The following is a 16244-nucleotide window of genomic DNA, read 5'->3' as shown; positions in this document are numbered from 1 at the left end:
TCATCTTCTTGACCTCCTCCACAGTTTCTGTGGGCTGGACCTCAAGAGAGACAGTGTTTCCCTAGATCAGGTTAGAGAGGGTTCAAAATTCACAGAGATACTTCAAACGTGCTTACAGTAACAGTCTTGAAAAAGAGCTGCATGGTGTGCCACTTTGTGAGAATGGTTGGAAATGACAGAAATCCATTAAAAATCAGGTAGCAAATCTCGCTTCAATCTTGTTATTGAGCATATTACCTTGCTTGCTATCAATTTAACAAACAAATCAGCAAGCAGAATATATTACTCAACCCAACTAAGACTCTTTTCAATAGCTTTTCGCCAACCTCTTATCCTTCGATCAATTCCCTCTCGATCCATCGTTCCATGGTATCTATGCATTATCTCTCTTCTATAGCATCACTTCTTCTGAACCTTCCACTGACTCTTGATATCATCCAGCGATTTCCAGTATCCAACAGCCAACCCAGCCGCAAAACATGCTCCAAGAGAGGTAGTTTCAGTCACTTGAGGAATGATGATATCAATATTGCAGATGTTGGCTTGGAACTGCATCAAAAACTATTCCAATCAAGAAGAACAAAATCACTTACATCATTCTGTGTCATTCCGCCATCTACCTTTAGTTCTGTGATTTTAATTCCGGAATCTCGTTCCATTGCTTCAAACACATCATATGTTTGATATGCTGTAGCTTCTAGAACAGCTCGACAGATGTGGTTCCGATTAATCATTCTTGTCATTCCAACCATACAACCGCGAGCATCCGATCTCCAGTGAGGAGCATATAATCCTGAAAATGCTGGGACAATATACATTCCCTCACTAGAATCAACACTGGTAGCCATCTTCTCAATCTATTCCTAAGTTACACCTTACAAATCTCACCTCCGAACTGGAGTGAATCATTCCAAGATTATCACGAAGCCACTGTACCAGAGCACCAGCAATAGTCACACTGCCTTCTAAGGCATATTGAACTTCTCCTTCAGCCCCTATTTGATAGGCGACGGTTGTTACCAATCCATTCTGACTATGAACAATTGAGGGGCCGGTGTTCATCAGAATGAAGCAACCTGTTCCATACGTATTCTTCATCTCTCCCTTTCCAAAACACGTCTGTCCGAATAGAGCCGCTTGCTGGTCTCCCAACGAACCACTCAATGTTACGCCTTCTAACGACCTACAGCCAGTGCCATAGATCTCAGAACAAGAATGGATTTCCGGAAGTGCAGAAATCGGAACACCAACAAGTTCGACAAGTTCTGGGTCCCATTGACGGGAATGAATGTTCATAAGCATTGTTCGACTTGCATTGGTCACATCGGTGTAATGAAGTCCTCCATGAATGCCTCCAGTGAAGTTCCACAATAGCCAGGAGTCTATTGTACCTACTAATGCAGATCCATCCTTCAATCCCTTCTTCACCTCTGGTATATGTTGAATGGCCCAATATAACTTGGGAGCTGTGAAATAGGAGGACAAAGGCAAACCTGTCTTTTCTTGATACCAATCCTTGTCATGGGCATCCGTAAAGTGCGAAATCACCTCATCTCCACGACAATCCATCCAAACAATTGCATTGTACAGAGGTTTTCCAGTGAAACGATTCCAGATAACGAGTGTTTCGCGTTGATTGGTAATACCTACGGCTGCAATATCCTTCACTGACAGATTCCCAGATTCAAGACACTCCTGAATACATTCCTACACCTTAATTCGTTCCCTCTTCACAACTTCCACATTCTGAATAATCATAATTGGATCATGTTCAACCCATCCCGGATGTGGCATAATTTGTTCGTGTTCCTTTTGAGCAACACTGATTATTGAACCATCATGATCAAATACGATAAAGCGCGAACTAAGATGGATTTCAAACTCCTAAATTACCTGGTGGTACCCTGATCGATGGCAGCGCAGTACATGGAAAGATAATGACTTAAATCCAAAACTAGACCAGAAATCGAGTCGTTTTTTGCCACGTATTCATTCTTTATCCTTCTTTAATACGAAGGGATCAGAAATGAATCCGAGTACAGATGAACCTAGGGATCTTCTCTGTTTTGTTTTGGACATGTCATGTTCATTTCTATCTGTACATATTGTATATCTGGGGTTCCATGTCTAGAACGATGATATTTGTGCTATTCGGTGTGTCAGTAAGAGACTCCATCAATGTTGGTTTCTGAACAGTTTATCACTATCACATAGGGTCGTTTCAAGGAGATGTATTACTTCGAGCCGCAATGGTGAGTAATCTGGAGGATCACAATGTATTGGAGTGGGGATTCAGTGGATTTGTGACCTTAGGTATTGGAAAAGTTGCTTGGCATCACAAAATCTCTCGATCAACTATGATGACTTGTATGATCGTCTTCGTAGTTATGGATACGGAGAGGCGTTCATCAAGAACGAGGGAGTAATTGGTGATATACTTCGAGACGTGAATCGAACTTTTCCTACACATTGTCTTTTCAAGACCGCGGGAGGTCTGGGTCAGTTGATGTTAGAGAACGTGCTTCGTTGCATCAGTGAATGTTACACAGATATCGGCTATTGTCAGGTTGGAGAGACATATTGTGATTACTTATAGGGAATGAATTTCGTCGTGGGAGTAATTCTGATTGGGATCGTAGACCCGGAAGGTGACGGATTTGGTGATGATACAACAAAGAATCAAGCGATCCTCCAATATGCAATGACGTAACCGTGGAGAGAAATGCTGATGACTAGAGAATCACAATCACAAATCGAGAAACAGGCTTTTGGAGTCACAGTCAATCTCATTCGCATCCTCCATATGCAAGGATTGTGGAGTTCTGGAATTCCAGAGTTGAAGCGTTTTATTTACATTCTTCAACAATATATGAAGTAATTAAAGAATAACGAACGAGATATAGAACCACATGCCCTTCCATTCTAGACTATTTCGATCGTGTTGGTTATGACGTTTCCATAATTGTATCGAAATGGTTTATTACTCTCTTTTCTTATGTAGGATTCTTTTGAATCCATATTAATTAGACTCTTCCATTACCCTTAATATTCCGGTTATGGGGATATATAATGTGTGAGGTCATCATTGTGGATTCGATTATCATAATTAGAACTGGGTTGGAGTGATTCGGATTACTCTCGGATTGCTCCAATTCTTCGAGAAGGAGATGATATCGAAGGATATTGTAGAATTGTCGATTTTGATGAAGAGTATCCGAACAGACTGGTTGCAGACAGCTAAAGAACGAGAGCAATTGTTTACATTGATACTGAATGTGAAAGGGGTGAGGATTTGTCTATGATTTGATGAGAAGGTGACGGAACACAGTTATAATGTATTGAATGAGCAGTATGAGAGAGAGATTTCAGAGCATCTTTCTCTTATATCGGATTACATTCCAAGTGTGTAGGGGAAGTGAATTGAATTGATTCTAGAGACAAAGAAATCATTTTAAAGAAACAAAAACAGATTTCACAAGATATTCGAAGTGTTCGATTGAGGTTAGAACAAATTAGTGAGCGTGAATATGGAATCAAACAGGAATTCAAAAAGCAATCTCAAAACTATGTCTTAGCTGAAGAGGAGATAAATGAAATGAAGGAATTCAAGCAGAAACTCCTTGCTCAGGTGGAATCGCTTCTGTATTTGGATCAGCACATGTCATTCGATCCCGGTAGACTAATAAATTATATAACACAATAGAAGTATCAGAAGAGGACATGGCGAAGATTTCCTTTTTGCGTCAGCAGGATATCACAAGGATTTGTGAGAAGATTAGCAACGTAACATTGCGTGTGAAGAAGAAACAAGGAGAATTAGATGTGATGCAAGCGCGCTTGGAATCAGTGAAAATGAGTTGGATTGGAGCAAAAAAAATGAAAGATAGAATGGGAGGAACTGCTGAAAGAGAAGAATGTGTTGAAGGAGGAACTGATGGAGGCTGTAGAACAGCAGACTAGGCTTATGGTTGGTTTCTGTTCATGGGTAGTGATAGTATAGAAGTAGGTGGTTATATTGTTTGTTTGCACATCATATTCCTATTCCATGGAGAAGAATATCACTGAATACTTCTTTGGACGTACTGTACAGTAATACAGAAGAGGTTCTGAGTATAGGTGAAGCCTGGAACAACAACTACCATAGGGTTGATGTTTCGTGAGTTGTCTGTTACAAATGTATGTATCTGAGATCGTGAATCATTTCCAGATTGCTTTGAAGGGTCCAGCGAAGGGAATAACGATTTTGAAGGGAATTGTGGAGGGCCAGGAGTTTATCATAGCTACACTGTCTTCTAGTAGGCTTATTTTAGAGAAATTGAATGCAGAGCATCCAAATCAACGTGTGAATTTGAAATTCAGCAAGGATTGCATGTTTGTTTCTTTTGAAGTTGTTGGTGAAAATGAGGTCGATGTTATTGGATATGTGACGGGTCTGGATGCTACCAAGTTGATGTCGCTCAAAGAGGCGATGGAAATGAGTGATGCGAGTGACGATGAAGAATACGAGTGCAGTGAATGCGATGGAGAATGTGGAGGACACTGCAACAAACATGAGGCTGAATCTGATAATTCGAAAGAAACTCCATCAAATGAGGACTTATCTCGAGACGCTGTTTCATTTGATCGACCTGTAATTATCAACTCCTTGCTGATATTTAGGAATACAAACACCTCGGAAAGTACGTTCGCTACAAGGATCTGGTGGTTGGAGAAGGTGATTTGCCTAGAAAGGGGCATCGTGTGCAAATCACCTACAAACTCACACTACCAACAGGAGAGGTATTGGATAGTACAGTTCCTGATGAGGCAACTCGTTGTCCTTTCCCCTCGCAATTTAGAGTTGGAATTGGTCACATTTGCAATGGAGTGGATAAAGCGATTCAAAGTATTCGTATTTATTTTAGATGATGATTAGCTATGCGAATTGGAGGAGTACGAGATATTGTAGTAGCTCCTGAAATGGGATTTGGGGAGAAGGGAAACATTGTTAGTGATATACGTCCTGGAGAAGTATTTAGTGTGGAAGTGAGTTTGCTGGGAAGTTATTGAGTTTTTGTTTGTTGGAATGACATTGTTTTACTCTGTTGAGTGAAGACTTTTGTCCATTGTAATAGAATTGATTTCTTCTTCTATGGACCACTCAACAACTGTATCTACGTGGAAATACTTGCGATCCCATAAACGGGAGCTATTGTCGAAAATAATATGAAAATCTGATATCTAGTGCAGACAAGAGTCTGTGGTTATTTATCTTCTTGTGTATCGTCATTACTGTGATTCAACTTACTATTGCAGTGATTACAGAATCTCTTGGTCCTTGTATAGTGTATGTTTCACTCGTAGGTGCCTATGCCGACTGTGTTCACCGAATGGAACATGTAGCTACGTTTTTGATTGTGTGTATTGGAAACGTGATCGAGAAGAGAGAGAAAGACGAGAATTATTCTTATGGATATGGAAGACATGAGTTTTTGTATGTGTTCACAGTCAACCTCTCGATCGTTATTGTCAATTTAGCTTCCGAGTTTCATCTCTAGATCTGCTGTTTTCTTCTCTTTGAAATGCTTCATGGGTTCACGGATGGTCATCATCTGCATTCCGAACTCTCTGTTTCGTCCGAAATCACTCGGATATCCGATATTGTGAGTGTCATCTCGTTTGGAGTATCTCTAATCTCCATCTTCGGATTTGGTCGCTACAAGCAACAATATAGAGCACGATATTCTAGAGATGTATTTCAGGCCAAAGCAAGCAAGAGTCGTCAATTAGAGGGAGAAGATTACGTTCATATCATTATCGACCTTTTCACGTTATCTTTCGTTTTTATTTCCAATTATCTAAGTTTCAAACGAGTAAGAGATTGTTCTTTGATACATGTTTCAGGGATTGGTGTATGTTGATTACATTGAATGTGCAGTGATGTGTTTATTCATGATTTATACTTCATGGCCGGAATTGAAGGTTAGGTTCCCTCTTATTCGTGATGTGTAGCATGCTGCCGAAGTACTGGTATTGGGCATTCCAGATGATTTGGCTCAGGAGATCCGCACCCTTGTTCGACGTATTAGTATGACAGAGGGAGTTATCGAAGTGACCAATGTGAATTACTGGATTGAGTCTCCGGGATGTCTTGTGGGAGCTATTAAAGTGCAAGCACATCGATCTGCCGATCGAGAACACCTCTTCCATACGATTGAGTCCATGTGCAGTAATACCTTTCAGAATGTGACTATTCAAATTTCTAAAGACCCTTCGTTGGAATGGATGGATAAATGGGTTGTTTGTTGGAACTAGGTTTTCATTCAACTTGTCATGGAGATATCAATTTCAGATACCTTCAAGGACCAAATATGGCTTGTTGCATTTGATATGGATCAAACCTCGTTAAATATCCACACCTCTGGAGTGGTTGTGAAAGATAATGAAACTGTTCCTCCAGTATTTGCAAATGCTGGTATAAAGCTTTTAAAGGCCAAAGAAGTCCTGGATCACGTGAAGGAGTCTGTGAAGGTAATTATCCCTGCTCTATTGAAAAATGGAATTGCTGTCGCTATTTGTACAAATACTGATCCATTGATGGCTTCGCATTCCAGTCTTATGGGAGGAAGGGAGTTGGTTGAATATATTTTTGGAAACACATTCGATTCGTATCCGGATATCTGCGATCACTTAGTTATCGAAGCATGGAGAGGTACTGTGGAAGCCGTTCGAGTATCTTATTCTTGTAGGTTTATAATGTTCTAGGCATGTGGAAAAAACAACCACTTAGCTCGAGTGTGGGAACGAATGGATTCGGAATACCAGCATTATCCCATATTAAACGAGGAAGCATTCCAAAACCAGATTCGTTCGTACACGGGTGACTATTTCCAGTCATTGACATCCATTGATCCAATGAAACGTCAAGCGATGATATCCCACACTCTTTTGATTGATGATGATGCATGGAATGTAGATTTGGCGAGACGTGCTGGATATATGGCATTTAAAGTGAAGGAAACGGGTTTGGAAATCGAAGATTGGGATGATATTGTAAAAGCGATTGAAGAGAAGGCAAAGAAATAAATCTTGCTTGTATTGTTGTTGCAATCGACTGGTGTAATGATGTGTTTATTGTACATGTCAATCTGCAGCATTGGATTGATGAAGAATAAGAGCATGGAAAGAAACATCTCAATTCAACAAATAGACATCTTGTTCAAACGATTGATTCATTGCTTGTATCATTGCCTGATGGCGTTTGGAAGCAATTACAATCCGAAAACCAATCCAAATCTATCATTCAAACCAACCTGCTTTTCTACTATGACTTCGATTCCAATAGTAACAACTTCACAGAAAATGACAGTGAGTCCAATAACTCGATCCTCCATTCGTGTCTTCCCAAAACAAGTGTTTGGATATCTGGAGTCACTACATCCTCGAGTCTGTGCTGAAGCAGCGATCACAGCATCTTCTGCTGATCGTAACTACAATCAGTACAGTTCCATAACACATACAAAGACATGAATCTGATTCACCTTTCTATCTGAGTATATTGCTGAATTCCAATTTGTACTGTATTCACAGCCTCCATAATCACTTTTTAAGACATTATACTGTTTGTTCTCTGGTAGAATCTGAGATCTACTCTTTCACACAAATATACTACTTACAAATATGGATCGATGCGATAATGCCCATCACTCAATGAGAGTCGGTGGCAAGTTTGACTGAGATACAAGGTATTAACACATCGAACAATGGATGCATTCCATTCACCGTTGTGATGAGAACACTCTGAACTGCATTCAGAACTATCTATCAAACTATGGACATCCGCTTACATTCGATTCGAGCAATTCAAATCTTTAGGAGTCATCAGCAACTCAATTGTCCCCGGATAAGAAAATGAAGCAATTTCAGTCATGTTACTATCAAGAACGGAATAACTTGCTTCTGAATCATAGATAATGACAGTACTGTCAAACCAAGCGCTATCAACATAAATGCAACCCTCATCGGGATCTCCTTTCTTATCACATGTATCCTCCACTGGATACTGATTTGTTCCCTTTCTGGATACAATCCGAAAATGGTCTGCTGCAATAGAGGAACGAATTGTAAAGGAATTTGACTGAAACATTTCTAATCCCACATCTCGCCAATAAGTAGCACGTTCATTGTACCTATCTATAAGCAATGCTATCAACCGGTTTGTACCGTTTGATATATGTTGCCCTGGAAGGACCACTGTAGACAAGAAAAAAACCGATAACTAGAACAAGAGGAGGAATAAATGCCAAAGATCTGGAAAAGATCCAGCAAAAAGTAGTTTCCTTCCTGTTGAACTCTTCAACAGGCATTACTAACAACGAAATAGAAATCACACAAAAACCGCGATTGTGAATCTGTAATCAGTTTTTTGCTAACAAATGTACGTTTCTCATGGATTCCTTTATCTTATTTTACTGTACTACTCGTATGCATTGGTCGTCATATCGAACCATTCTTTCATTGTGAGTCATCTTAGAGCTTCCTTTGGTCTTTCTTATGGTGATTCCAGTAAAGATAGAGAGTAATTATTATATATAGATGTTACTGCTATTATTACATCAGTTGAACCATCTGATGGATGTGGGAACGTGACAACGAGTGTCATGAACCGAATAGCTCTTCTTGTACGAGTAATACCGAAACCAAAGTGTTCCATTGCCGAACAAGTGTACAATGTGAGCAAATGAGATTTGATTTAAACTAGATGAATAATTTGGGAGCCTTGGGAGTCGTTGTAATGACATATGAACAGAATACAAATGATGATACCATATTGTATTCGTTAGATGATGATGAAAGTGATTTATACAATGTAAATATGGCAGAATGAAATGAATTTTAGATTACGATTCCTGCCATTTCCATTTCGAAAGGAAGTGGTCAACAGATTCTCGAGGAGTGCCGATTAAACTCATCGACAGTTGCTATATTAAGTTCTGTTGGCGAAGGTATCAATTGCTGTTGGTAGTTACCGCTAGAACAAACATATTCGATGGTAGAGTCAATACTATTAATCTGCTCTGTATTTATAGTTTGATAGAATGATAAATAGTTTGGACTGCTCTTCATTAGTGGATATGCCTTTCTTTATTGTCTGTTTCGTATTTCAAATCGAATTCGAGTTCATCATCGAAGGAAATTTGTGAAGAAGAGTAAGAGACTTTGTTATCACAGCAAGGTTGTGAAAGAGACAACATGCAGTATTTGTTTGGTCGAATTCGAGGAGAATGACGAAATTCGCAAGTTGCGGTGTGACCATGTGTTTCATTGTGAGTGCATTGATCCCTGGCTTTTGAATGGAAAAGCTGTATGTCCTGTTTGTCGACAAGGTGTCTATGAAGATGAGGAGCTTGTATACTTGGAATTCAAATATAATATAGAATCTTCTTGAAATTGATCAGAATAATGAGATTGACTATTTGATGAGTCGGGTGGAATCATCCTCCGGATTTACATTCGCTTCTCTATATAGTATTACTATCTGCTTTGTGGTAATTCTTCTTCCAGTGTATGGCTCTTTCTTTTGAGTTGTTGCTATTTTGGGTTTATCTGTCACTTTACACTTGAACAGGTGTATAGTTTTCCTTTTTCGTGATCCTGTGTTTGTTATATAAAAGTAGAAACTCGAGTTTCCCCACTCACATTATTGCTGTTTCCATGACTGCTAAGACCTTCTTGATTGCGTTAATCTGCATTTCTGCTGCTATGGCGTCAGGTCCTGTCTTTATCTTAGACAGTGACGTGTATGATAGCGGAATTGAGTTTAACATAGAAACAATGAAGTTTATTATAATGATTGGTATCAAGCAGAAGACGTAAAGAAATTTGCTGATCCAGATGTCGTTCACTTGTTCGTTGGACTTATTTCTAGGAAATGAACTGTGTTTATATTGTTTATAATAGCGTTTGCATTATACAGTGTAATATAATGGAATAGGAGATGAACAGCACCGTTGACGTACTCCAGGACTATGTTAGTGCCTTCAATAGCTCTATGGTTTTCCCTCATGTAAATGGAACTATAACTGTATATACGCTTTATTCCTTTAATTGACTAGGCTTCCGAAGTGCTTCTACCTACCAACTTGGAGGGTTTGCTGTTGGATGAAAGGGTGATCTGTAGAACTCCAGAGGATCCCAGTCGAGGGAAAACAAGTCATTCTTCAGTTTATGGAGCCCAATGAGGAGAATCCTGAAAAGGTGATTGTAACAGAGAGTCGATCAGGAGTCCCCATGACTCCTTCTGTCATGTTTGCGCTTCTCACTGTCTTTACTTTGGGCTATTCCTTCTATGCGGCAGTGAAGTGTGTAGAAGCTGTTCAGACACCTACTGTGTATACAACGAAAGGTTTAGCGGTTGGTAAGGAGTTCTAAGCATTGTTTGTTGACTTCCAAACAAAGGAATGACTCGATTTGTGGCTACCAGGAGCAATACTACGATGACTAGCTTCACATCGGTGTTTCGCTAAATAACCATATGTACTTTTCATTGTCAGAATCAATGTGTAACATTCACTAAGAATGTAGTTGTCAATAATCGAATTCTCGATTCCCTTAGTCACTCCTTCTTTGGAATGAACGACTTGGAGATCCGTCGACAAGTAGTACTTTCCAGCACGCTGTTTGAATTCCTCCTTCACGCCCTCATTATCCACTAACACAAGCCATTTTACCTGTTTTTCAGGCGACATGCGTTCCAATTTCTTCGTATACCTCAATGCATTCTGGTAAAACACATCCACATCCTCTTTCTCCAGGAAACGACCCCATCCGACATTCCCTTCTAGCAAACCAGATCGAATGTGAATCCCGATAACTGTGTAATTGTCCCAATGAGATCTCACCTTGAATTGAACTACAGCGTCCCAGATATGGGGTTGGGGCACAATTACGTCTACAAGCAGGAATTGCATCAGTAGATGGGTTCGATCCAGAGCAAATAGAGAAGACGAAGGAAAAACTCCGACATCGGTCAGCCAATTGGTGAGATAAGGAGTATGAATGAAATAGTGGATAATGCCACAATATCCACGAATAACGATATATTTGTGAGGATCAGTTCCATTTAAGATCCCCTCCAAATTTAGACCACAATATTTACCAGATTGTGAGATAAACGTATCATTTCGATTAAGGAACGCTGTAAATGAACCAAAAATTCAAATCAAACAAGAAGATTGAAGGAGAATATCAGTAAAAGGGATAGAGTAGTATTGCAGAATGACCTGCCATTGGTACACTACAGATGATTAAAATCGGAAGGAACTACGTTTAAAGAAACGCTGTGAATACATAGTTAATAGTAAGGCTTCACTCCATGCAGCAAGAGTATTACCCAAACCCGCCTTAGAAGGATAAAATACGATATACTTGGATGATTCTGTTCGAGGAGCTCGGTTCAGTTTCGTTGAGATCGTATGCAAGAACTCATATTGCTTACGGATACCAACATCAGTGACATGGGTGTGATTATGGTGATAATCGATGACGAATGGCCATACATCATCAAGAGAACGAGTTGTTGCTGGTGATTCCATTGTTTCTGCCTTGTGGATTCTTCGTCTTCCAAAGGTAGCACGCTTCTTCTCCTTGGAATTTTTAGAGAAAGTATACAGCGAATCAACATCTACGTCTATCGCTTTGTTCTCACTAGAATTCTCCACAATAGTCAGAGTATCATATATATTCGTGGATGTTGAATTAATAATTATCAAATCTAACGGATCGGAAACAATGTCACTCCGTTCTGCCACTAACTTGTTCATATCATCTCGTGAACCTGATAGAGTATCATATTCCTATTTTTCTTACAAAGACATCTCCTCCTACAGAGAGTTGAAGAGAAGGGACTATAAAACAACATAACAGTACGAACCAAGCTAGCTGCATAAAACGTATGTGACTAGCAAACAAACAAATGATACTATTACATCTTATTTCTTTGCCTCTTCCTCAAAGTTCTTGTCCTTCACTTCGTCCCAATTCATGTTTAAGACCTTTCCATTGCTCTGCTGCAGCGATTTGATCATAGCACGTCGTTGCTCTTGTGTGGCTCCCTCATACAGCACACGGAACAATTTCTCGCCTGACGTATCTACCTACCAATGATCCAGTCTACAACAAGCTTACTTCTTCTTTGTTCTCCTCGCAGAACCGGTCCCAACGTTCCGTGCTGAAGGTACTTGCCGTTGTTGTGGAAGCAGCAGAAGGAGTTGGAAGGACTTGCACTACAATCAATATCTCTTCCAATTCTAACCTGAAGCCTTCTCCAAAGTAGGCCAATTCACTTGCTCTACCTTGTGTAATTTGATCTCCACCTTACTTGGGAATACTCTATTGCTAACTCATCAAGACCATCTATACTGATAAGTCGAAGTCGCAGGATCAATTGGTAAGTAAAGATCTAGTGACTTGGAGAAGGGATCAAAATCTGGAGTATTAATTGTCACCGTAAGGTTAGTAGGTTGAATATTCACAAGAATATTCTCCTGAGGAACACCTCGGAGTCCTAATGACTAAGAGTCAGCAATTTGGATATACCAATGAAAGAAACGACCGTAAACTCTCCAGATTGGTAATACTGATAGTTATAGAACTTGCTGGGCATCGTTGATAACACTATTCTAACTACCTGAAACTCAAAAGAATGTTCTAGAAACTCCAAGGCATGATAGTGATCAAATTATGAGTAGGAGAATGTATAGGAACAATTGAAGAACCTGAATGGCAAGGCATAAAGATGCTAATGATTCACACATTATTCAACAAATAATGGCACAAATAAACATGATTTACTCTTCTGCAGTTGATGTTTCCTCTATTTTGACAAGCTTAGTTACGGTCATTTCGGTTCGTTTCTTGCGTTTTCGTGCTTCTGCAGAATAGTCCTCATCGGATGTTTGATATCGCATCCTCCTAGAAATCTCATCAAATGCTCTCAGAAGTTCATCTAAACGATAGAAGTAGTCTCTAGGGATCATTTTAATTTCAAGAATTTACTCTTTGGACTTGACAGCATACTTAACAATCTCACTATCCATTTGCCGACCGGTTCGTCTTGCAATATCAAAACAGCGCAACGACTAGGAATTATCCATTTATATATAACCAACTAGATTGGTTACAAAGTCCTTTACTAGATTATTCATGAGTTCCAATGTTTGTGGATGTGGTTCTATGCAGTCTCCAAACCCAAACATCATTTCCCTTACTAATCATTACCAACAACTCGTTTTCACTCACAATTATCTTGAAAATTGATTCCCCTGAGGGAGAACAATGGATAATCCTCAGGGTCTGCTCCAGCCGCGATATTCCTTTTCTGCATCGGATTCTGGTTATTCATCCCCTGCACCAGATTTGAAAGGGAAGTGTTGATCCCATTCCATGTGTGATTCATTCACTTTGGTGGAAATAGACAATATTTCAAAGGTGTTTTGGATCTCGTCAAATCCAAATTCTTGTGTGCTCAAAAGTCGATATCCAGAATTATGGAGATGGAATATATTGATGATCGGTGTCCAGGACGTTGGGTAACAAGTTGTCAGAAGTGTCTGAACTACTTGTACTTAGATGAGAAGGAGTATGAAAGTAGAGTTTTGTACTCATGGATTAAAGGATAGAATTCTTCAAGATGTATAAGAAGAGCTTGATTGCGTTGTTTGTATCTCTTGGATATCAAATGAAAGATGGTGACTTTCGACTATCTATGGTTGAATTCTTTGAAGAATTGTATCTCTTTTGAGCATGTTTGAGGAATAGGAGTCATTTGAATGGGATTGACTTTCCTTTATGTTCTGCATGTTTGGAACAGACGAAGAAGGAGAAATTAAAGTGTGTTTCGTGTGTAGTTATAACTGTAGAGTGTGTACAAAGGATAAGAACGTGGGATATGTGTTAGAACGACTTATTGGTGCCATGACAGTTCAACAGAAGATGGACGAAATAAAAGAAGCCATCTCTCCCATGAAGGAGGAAGAGGAAGAAGTTGCAGAACCCGAATTCGCTTCTACTGCTGTGGCTGATGTAGGAATAGGTTTGCACATGAACAATAGCTGGAGAAAGAGAAAAGTGCATTACAAGAACGAATTCATTCCTTGCGAACTACATTGGCGGGAATCGAACGTCAGAAATTGGAAATGGAAGAAATCAAAGCAGAAATGCTGAATCTTCAGGATTCGATGAATTGTGTGTCTGCTGAGATCTCCTTGCAATTAGGCGAACATGAGGAACAACGCAATGTGGTGAATGAAACAGTAGCGGATCATTCGCGTCAATTGGATTTATTGATGCACTGTAATGCGCTTAACGACACTGTCAATGTATGGTTTGATCATAATTGCATCACGATCAATGGAGTGCGTGTTGGCAGAATTGGTAATCAGATTGATTGGAACAGTGTGAATGCTGCTCTGGGTGATCTGATCCAGGCTGTGGACACGATGTATCGATTGTATGGTTTACCTTATCAGCGTATCTACCTCAAAACAAGAGGATCATTCAGTGAGGTGATAGATATGACTGAAAAGGCTTCTTATAAATTGTGAGTATTTGTAGAGTGATATGATTGTAGGTATTTTTTACCGAAGACTGAGAACAAGAAGATATTCACTCAAGCCTTACATCTGTTCTTAGAGTGGATTTAGCATGTTTATATCATGAATAGAGCTGTGAATTTGTTAGCAAAGCATTGTGAGGAGAAGTTTGGACTGGTGTTACAATTCCGTATAACAACAGACACTGTAGGTGGATATGTAGTGCTTCTGAGGAGATTGTAAAGAATAGGATTTCCTTTGTAATGACTTTGATGTTTGGATGCGAGCGATTCGTTGTTTATCAATCGATATTAAGCAGATGGTGGTTTATGCATGTTCTGCGAGTGTAATGGTGGAGAAACGAGAAAACTAAGATTTGATTCTATTGCGTGTATTTTGTTTGTTAGGTGATAACTACCTTGTTCTGTAATCTGGGTAAGAGAGGCAAGCATGTGTCAGGCTGAACGTTCAGTAATAGTTTGGATCCCACAGAATTAGTATGGAAAAGGAAGAAGGTAATGTATCAAATCCTGGTATGCTTGTAGTTTGTCTGTAATTAACGTAGAAGTCCCTTCGGAAAAGTCGGTGGAAAAACAGCCTTTGGAAGTTCCCGATCTTGTAAAATTCTTGTTTACTAGGGTTTAATGGTATAGGGAAAGAAGAAGAGTGAGATGGAACCTAAGGAGTTAGTTAAGACTCCTATCGATAATGATGGGAAAGGGAAACCGAATCAAGAACGAGACATGAACAATAAAGGTAATGAGAAGAAGCAAGACCTGGAAGGTGGCAATTCGAACGATGGAGTTCAAAATGGGGATGTGAAAGCAGAGAATGCAAAGGAGGAAGATAGTCGAAAGGAAGAGGGGGAGAAAAGTGGAGAAAAGCCAGACTCTGCAAATCAGCCAAAGCAAAAGCAACAACAAAAGCAAAAGCAACAACAACAAAAGCAGCAACAGCCAAAACAGCAACAGCCAAAGCAGCGTAATGACACTCGAAATGGAAATCAGAATACCAACCCGTCAAGAAAAAACCAAGGTAATTCCAACAGAAGACAGAATGGGGATCAGTCCACACCGAAGCCAGAACAGCCTACAGAGAATCAACATCGGGAGCAATCGAAGGGAAACAAGCCGTTAAATGTGCCTAATAAACAAGAAAAGAGAGATGCAACTGTGCCTCCATTAGGCAAGCCAAAACAGGAACAACGAAATGGTCCAGTTGAAAAGAATCAGAATTCAGATAGACAGAAAGAGCAACGCAAGGAGAATCCAAGACCCTTGCCAAAAGGGAACCGGCCTCCAGAGCAACAGAAAGGGAAACAAGAACAGCAGCCGAACAAGTTTCCGGCTCATTCTGGACAACAACCGAATCAGAAGCCCAAGAATCAGCCTGAAGTCCAGCAAAATGGTAATCAGCCTCAAGAGAATCGAAATAGATCGAATGAAAGAGAGTCCGGCCAAAAGGCATATCGCAAGAATAATGGGTATCGTCAACGGGAAGCGGGTGGAAGGCAAGGGAACTATCATCGTGAAGGACAGAGAGATGAGAAGAGAGGTATCCTAATGCCGGGGTGTGAGAATGGACATCAGTCAGATGTGAATATATCGGAGAGTACTACAATTATTCTGGATACGAAGACGAAGACGAAGACAATTAAGGTTGAGCGTCCGAAGA

General features: G+C 39.9%; 8 protein-coding genes across 8 annotated transcripts; 4 read left to right on the top strand and 4 right to left on the bottom strand.

The window, feature by feature from the left end:
* Positions 1-282: 282 nt before the first annotated feature.
* On the bottom strand, positions 283-1928 carry JH06_1744 (glycerol kinase; the record flags this gene model as incomplete). The annotated part of the gene is made up of 6 exons (XM_014672232.1): positions 283-373; positions 404-561; positions 594-857; positions 889-1707; positions 1738-1864; positions 1894-1928. 6 exons carry the CDS (start codon positions 1926-1928, stop codon positions 283-285), a joined length of 1494 nt encoding a protein of 497 aa, XP_014527718.1.
* A 346-nt stretch (positions 1929-2274) lies between these two features.
* JH06_1743 (RAB-like GTPase activating protein) lies at positions 2275-3960 on the top strand (the record flags this gene model as incomplete). The annotated part of the gene is made up of 10 exons (XM_014672231.1): positions 2275-2303; positions 2326-2566; positions 2597-2706; positions 2737-2874; positions 2904-2997; positions 3028-3078; positions 3111-3284; positions 3315-3406; positions 3436-3674; positions 3704-3960. The coding sequence occupies 10 exons, from the start codon at positions 2275-2277 to the stop codon at positions 3958-3960; spliced, it is 1425 nt and encodes a 474-aa protein (XP_014527717.1).
* Positions 3961-5131: 1171 nt separating this feature from the next.
* On the top strand, positions 5132-7065 carry JH06_1742 (zinc transporter; the record flags this gene model as incomplete). The annotated part of the gene is made up of 7 exons (XM_014672230.1): positions 5132-5193; positions 5225-5507; positions 5538-5852; positions 5884-5961; positions 5992-6283; positions 6332-6711; positions 6745-7065. The coding sequence occupies 7 exons, from the start codon at positions 5132-5134 to the stop codon at positions 7063-7065; spliced, it is 1731 nt and encodes a 576-aa protein (XP_014527716.1).
* A 108-nt stretch (positions 7066-7173) lies between these two features.
* Positions 7174-8345, bottom strand: JH06_1741 (hypothetical protein; the record flags this gene model as incomplete). The annotated part of the gene is given in 6 exon segments (XM_014672229.1): positions 7174-7275; positions 7293-7469; positions 7500-7626; positions 7656-7796; positions 7827-8168; positions 8203-8345. 6 exon segments carry the CDS (start codon positions 8343-8345, stop codon positions 7174-7176), a joined length of 1032 nt encoding a protein of 343 aa, XP_014527715.1.
* A 229-nt stretch (positions 8346-8574) lies between these two features.
* JH06_1740 (E3 ubiquitin-protein ligase RNF13) lies at positions 8575-10410 on the top strand (the record flags this gene model as incomplete). Its single annotated transcript, XM_014672228.1, has 13 exons — positions 8575-8624; positions 8653-8704; positions 8741-8848; positions 8879-8984; positions 9015-9058; positions 9089-9388; positions 9417-9544; positions 9657-9779; positions 9809-9878; positions 9908-9940; positions 9974-10063; positions 10095-10128; positions 10160-10410. The coding sequence occupies 13 exons, from the start codon at positions 8575-8577 to the stop codon at positions 10408-10410; spliced, it is 1389 nt and encodes a 462-aa protein (XP_014527714.1).
* JH06_1739 (hypothetical protein) lies at positions 10407-11925 on the bottom strand (the record flags this gene model as incomplete). Its single annotated transcript, XM_014672227.1, has 4 exons — positions 10407-11176; positions 11207-11275; positions 11306-11834; positions 11866-11925. The coding sequence occupies 4 exons, from the start codon at positions 11923-11925 to the stop codon at positions 10407-10409; spliced, it is 1428 nt and encodes a 475-aa protein (XP_014527713.1).
* Positions 11926-11969: 44 nt separating this feature from the next.
* On the bottom strand, positions 11970-12643 carry JH06_1738 (protein SGT1-like protein; the record flags this gene model as incomplete). The annotated part of the gene is made up of 5 exons (XM_014672226.1): positions 11970-12134; positions 12166-12257; positions 12293-12369; positions 12400-12544; positions 12577-12643. The coding sequence occupies 5 exons, from the start codon at positions 12641-12643 to the stop codon at positions 11970-11972; spliced, it is 546 nt and encodes a 181-aa protein (XP_014527712.1).
* An 883-nt stretch (positions 12644-13526) lies between these two features.
* Positions 13527-14943, top strand: JH06_1737 (beclin-1-like protein; the record flags this gene model as incomplete). The annotated part of the gene is made up of 8 exons (XM_014672225.1): positions 13527-13626; positions 13659-13767; positions 13798-13869; positions 13899-14061; positions 14091-14578; positions 14609-14671; positions 14702-14789; positions 14821-14943. The coding sequence occupies 8 exons, from the start codon at positions 13527-13529 to the stop codon at positions 14941-14943; spliced, it is 1206 nt and encodes a 401-aa protein (XP_014527711.1).
* Between the last annotated feature and the right edge of the window lie 1301 nt (positions 14944-16244).

This window comes from Blastocystis sp. subtype 4, assembly GCF_000743755.1.
Source record: "Blastocystis sp. subtype 4 strain WR1 chromosome Unknown seqid_0106, whole genome shotgun sequence".
NCBI lineage: Eukaryota > Bigyra > Opalinata > Blastocystidae > Blastocystis > Blastocystis sp. subtype 4.
This window is presented reverse-complemented; position numbering and strand designations above follow the sequence as displayed.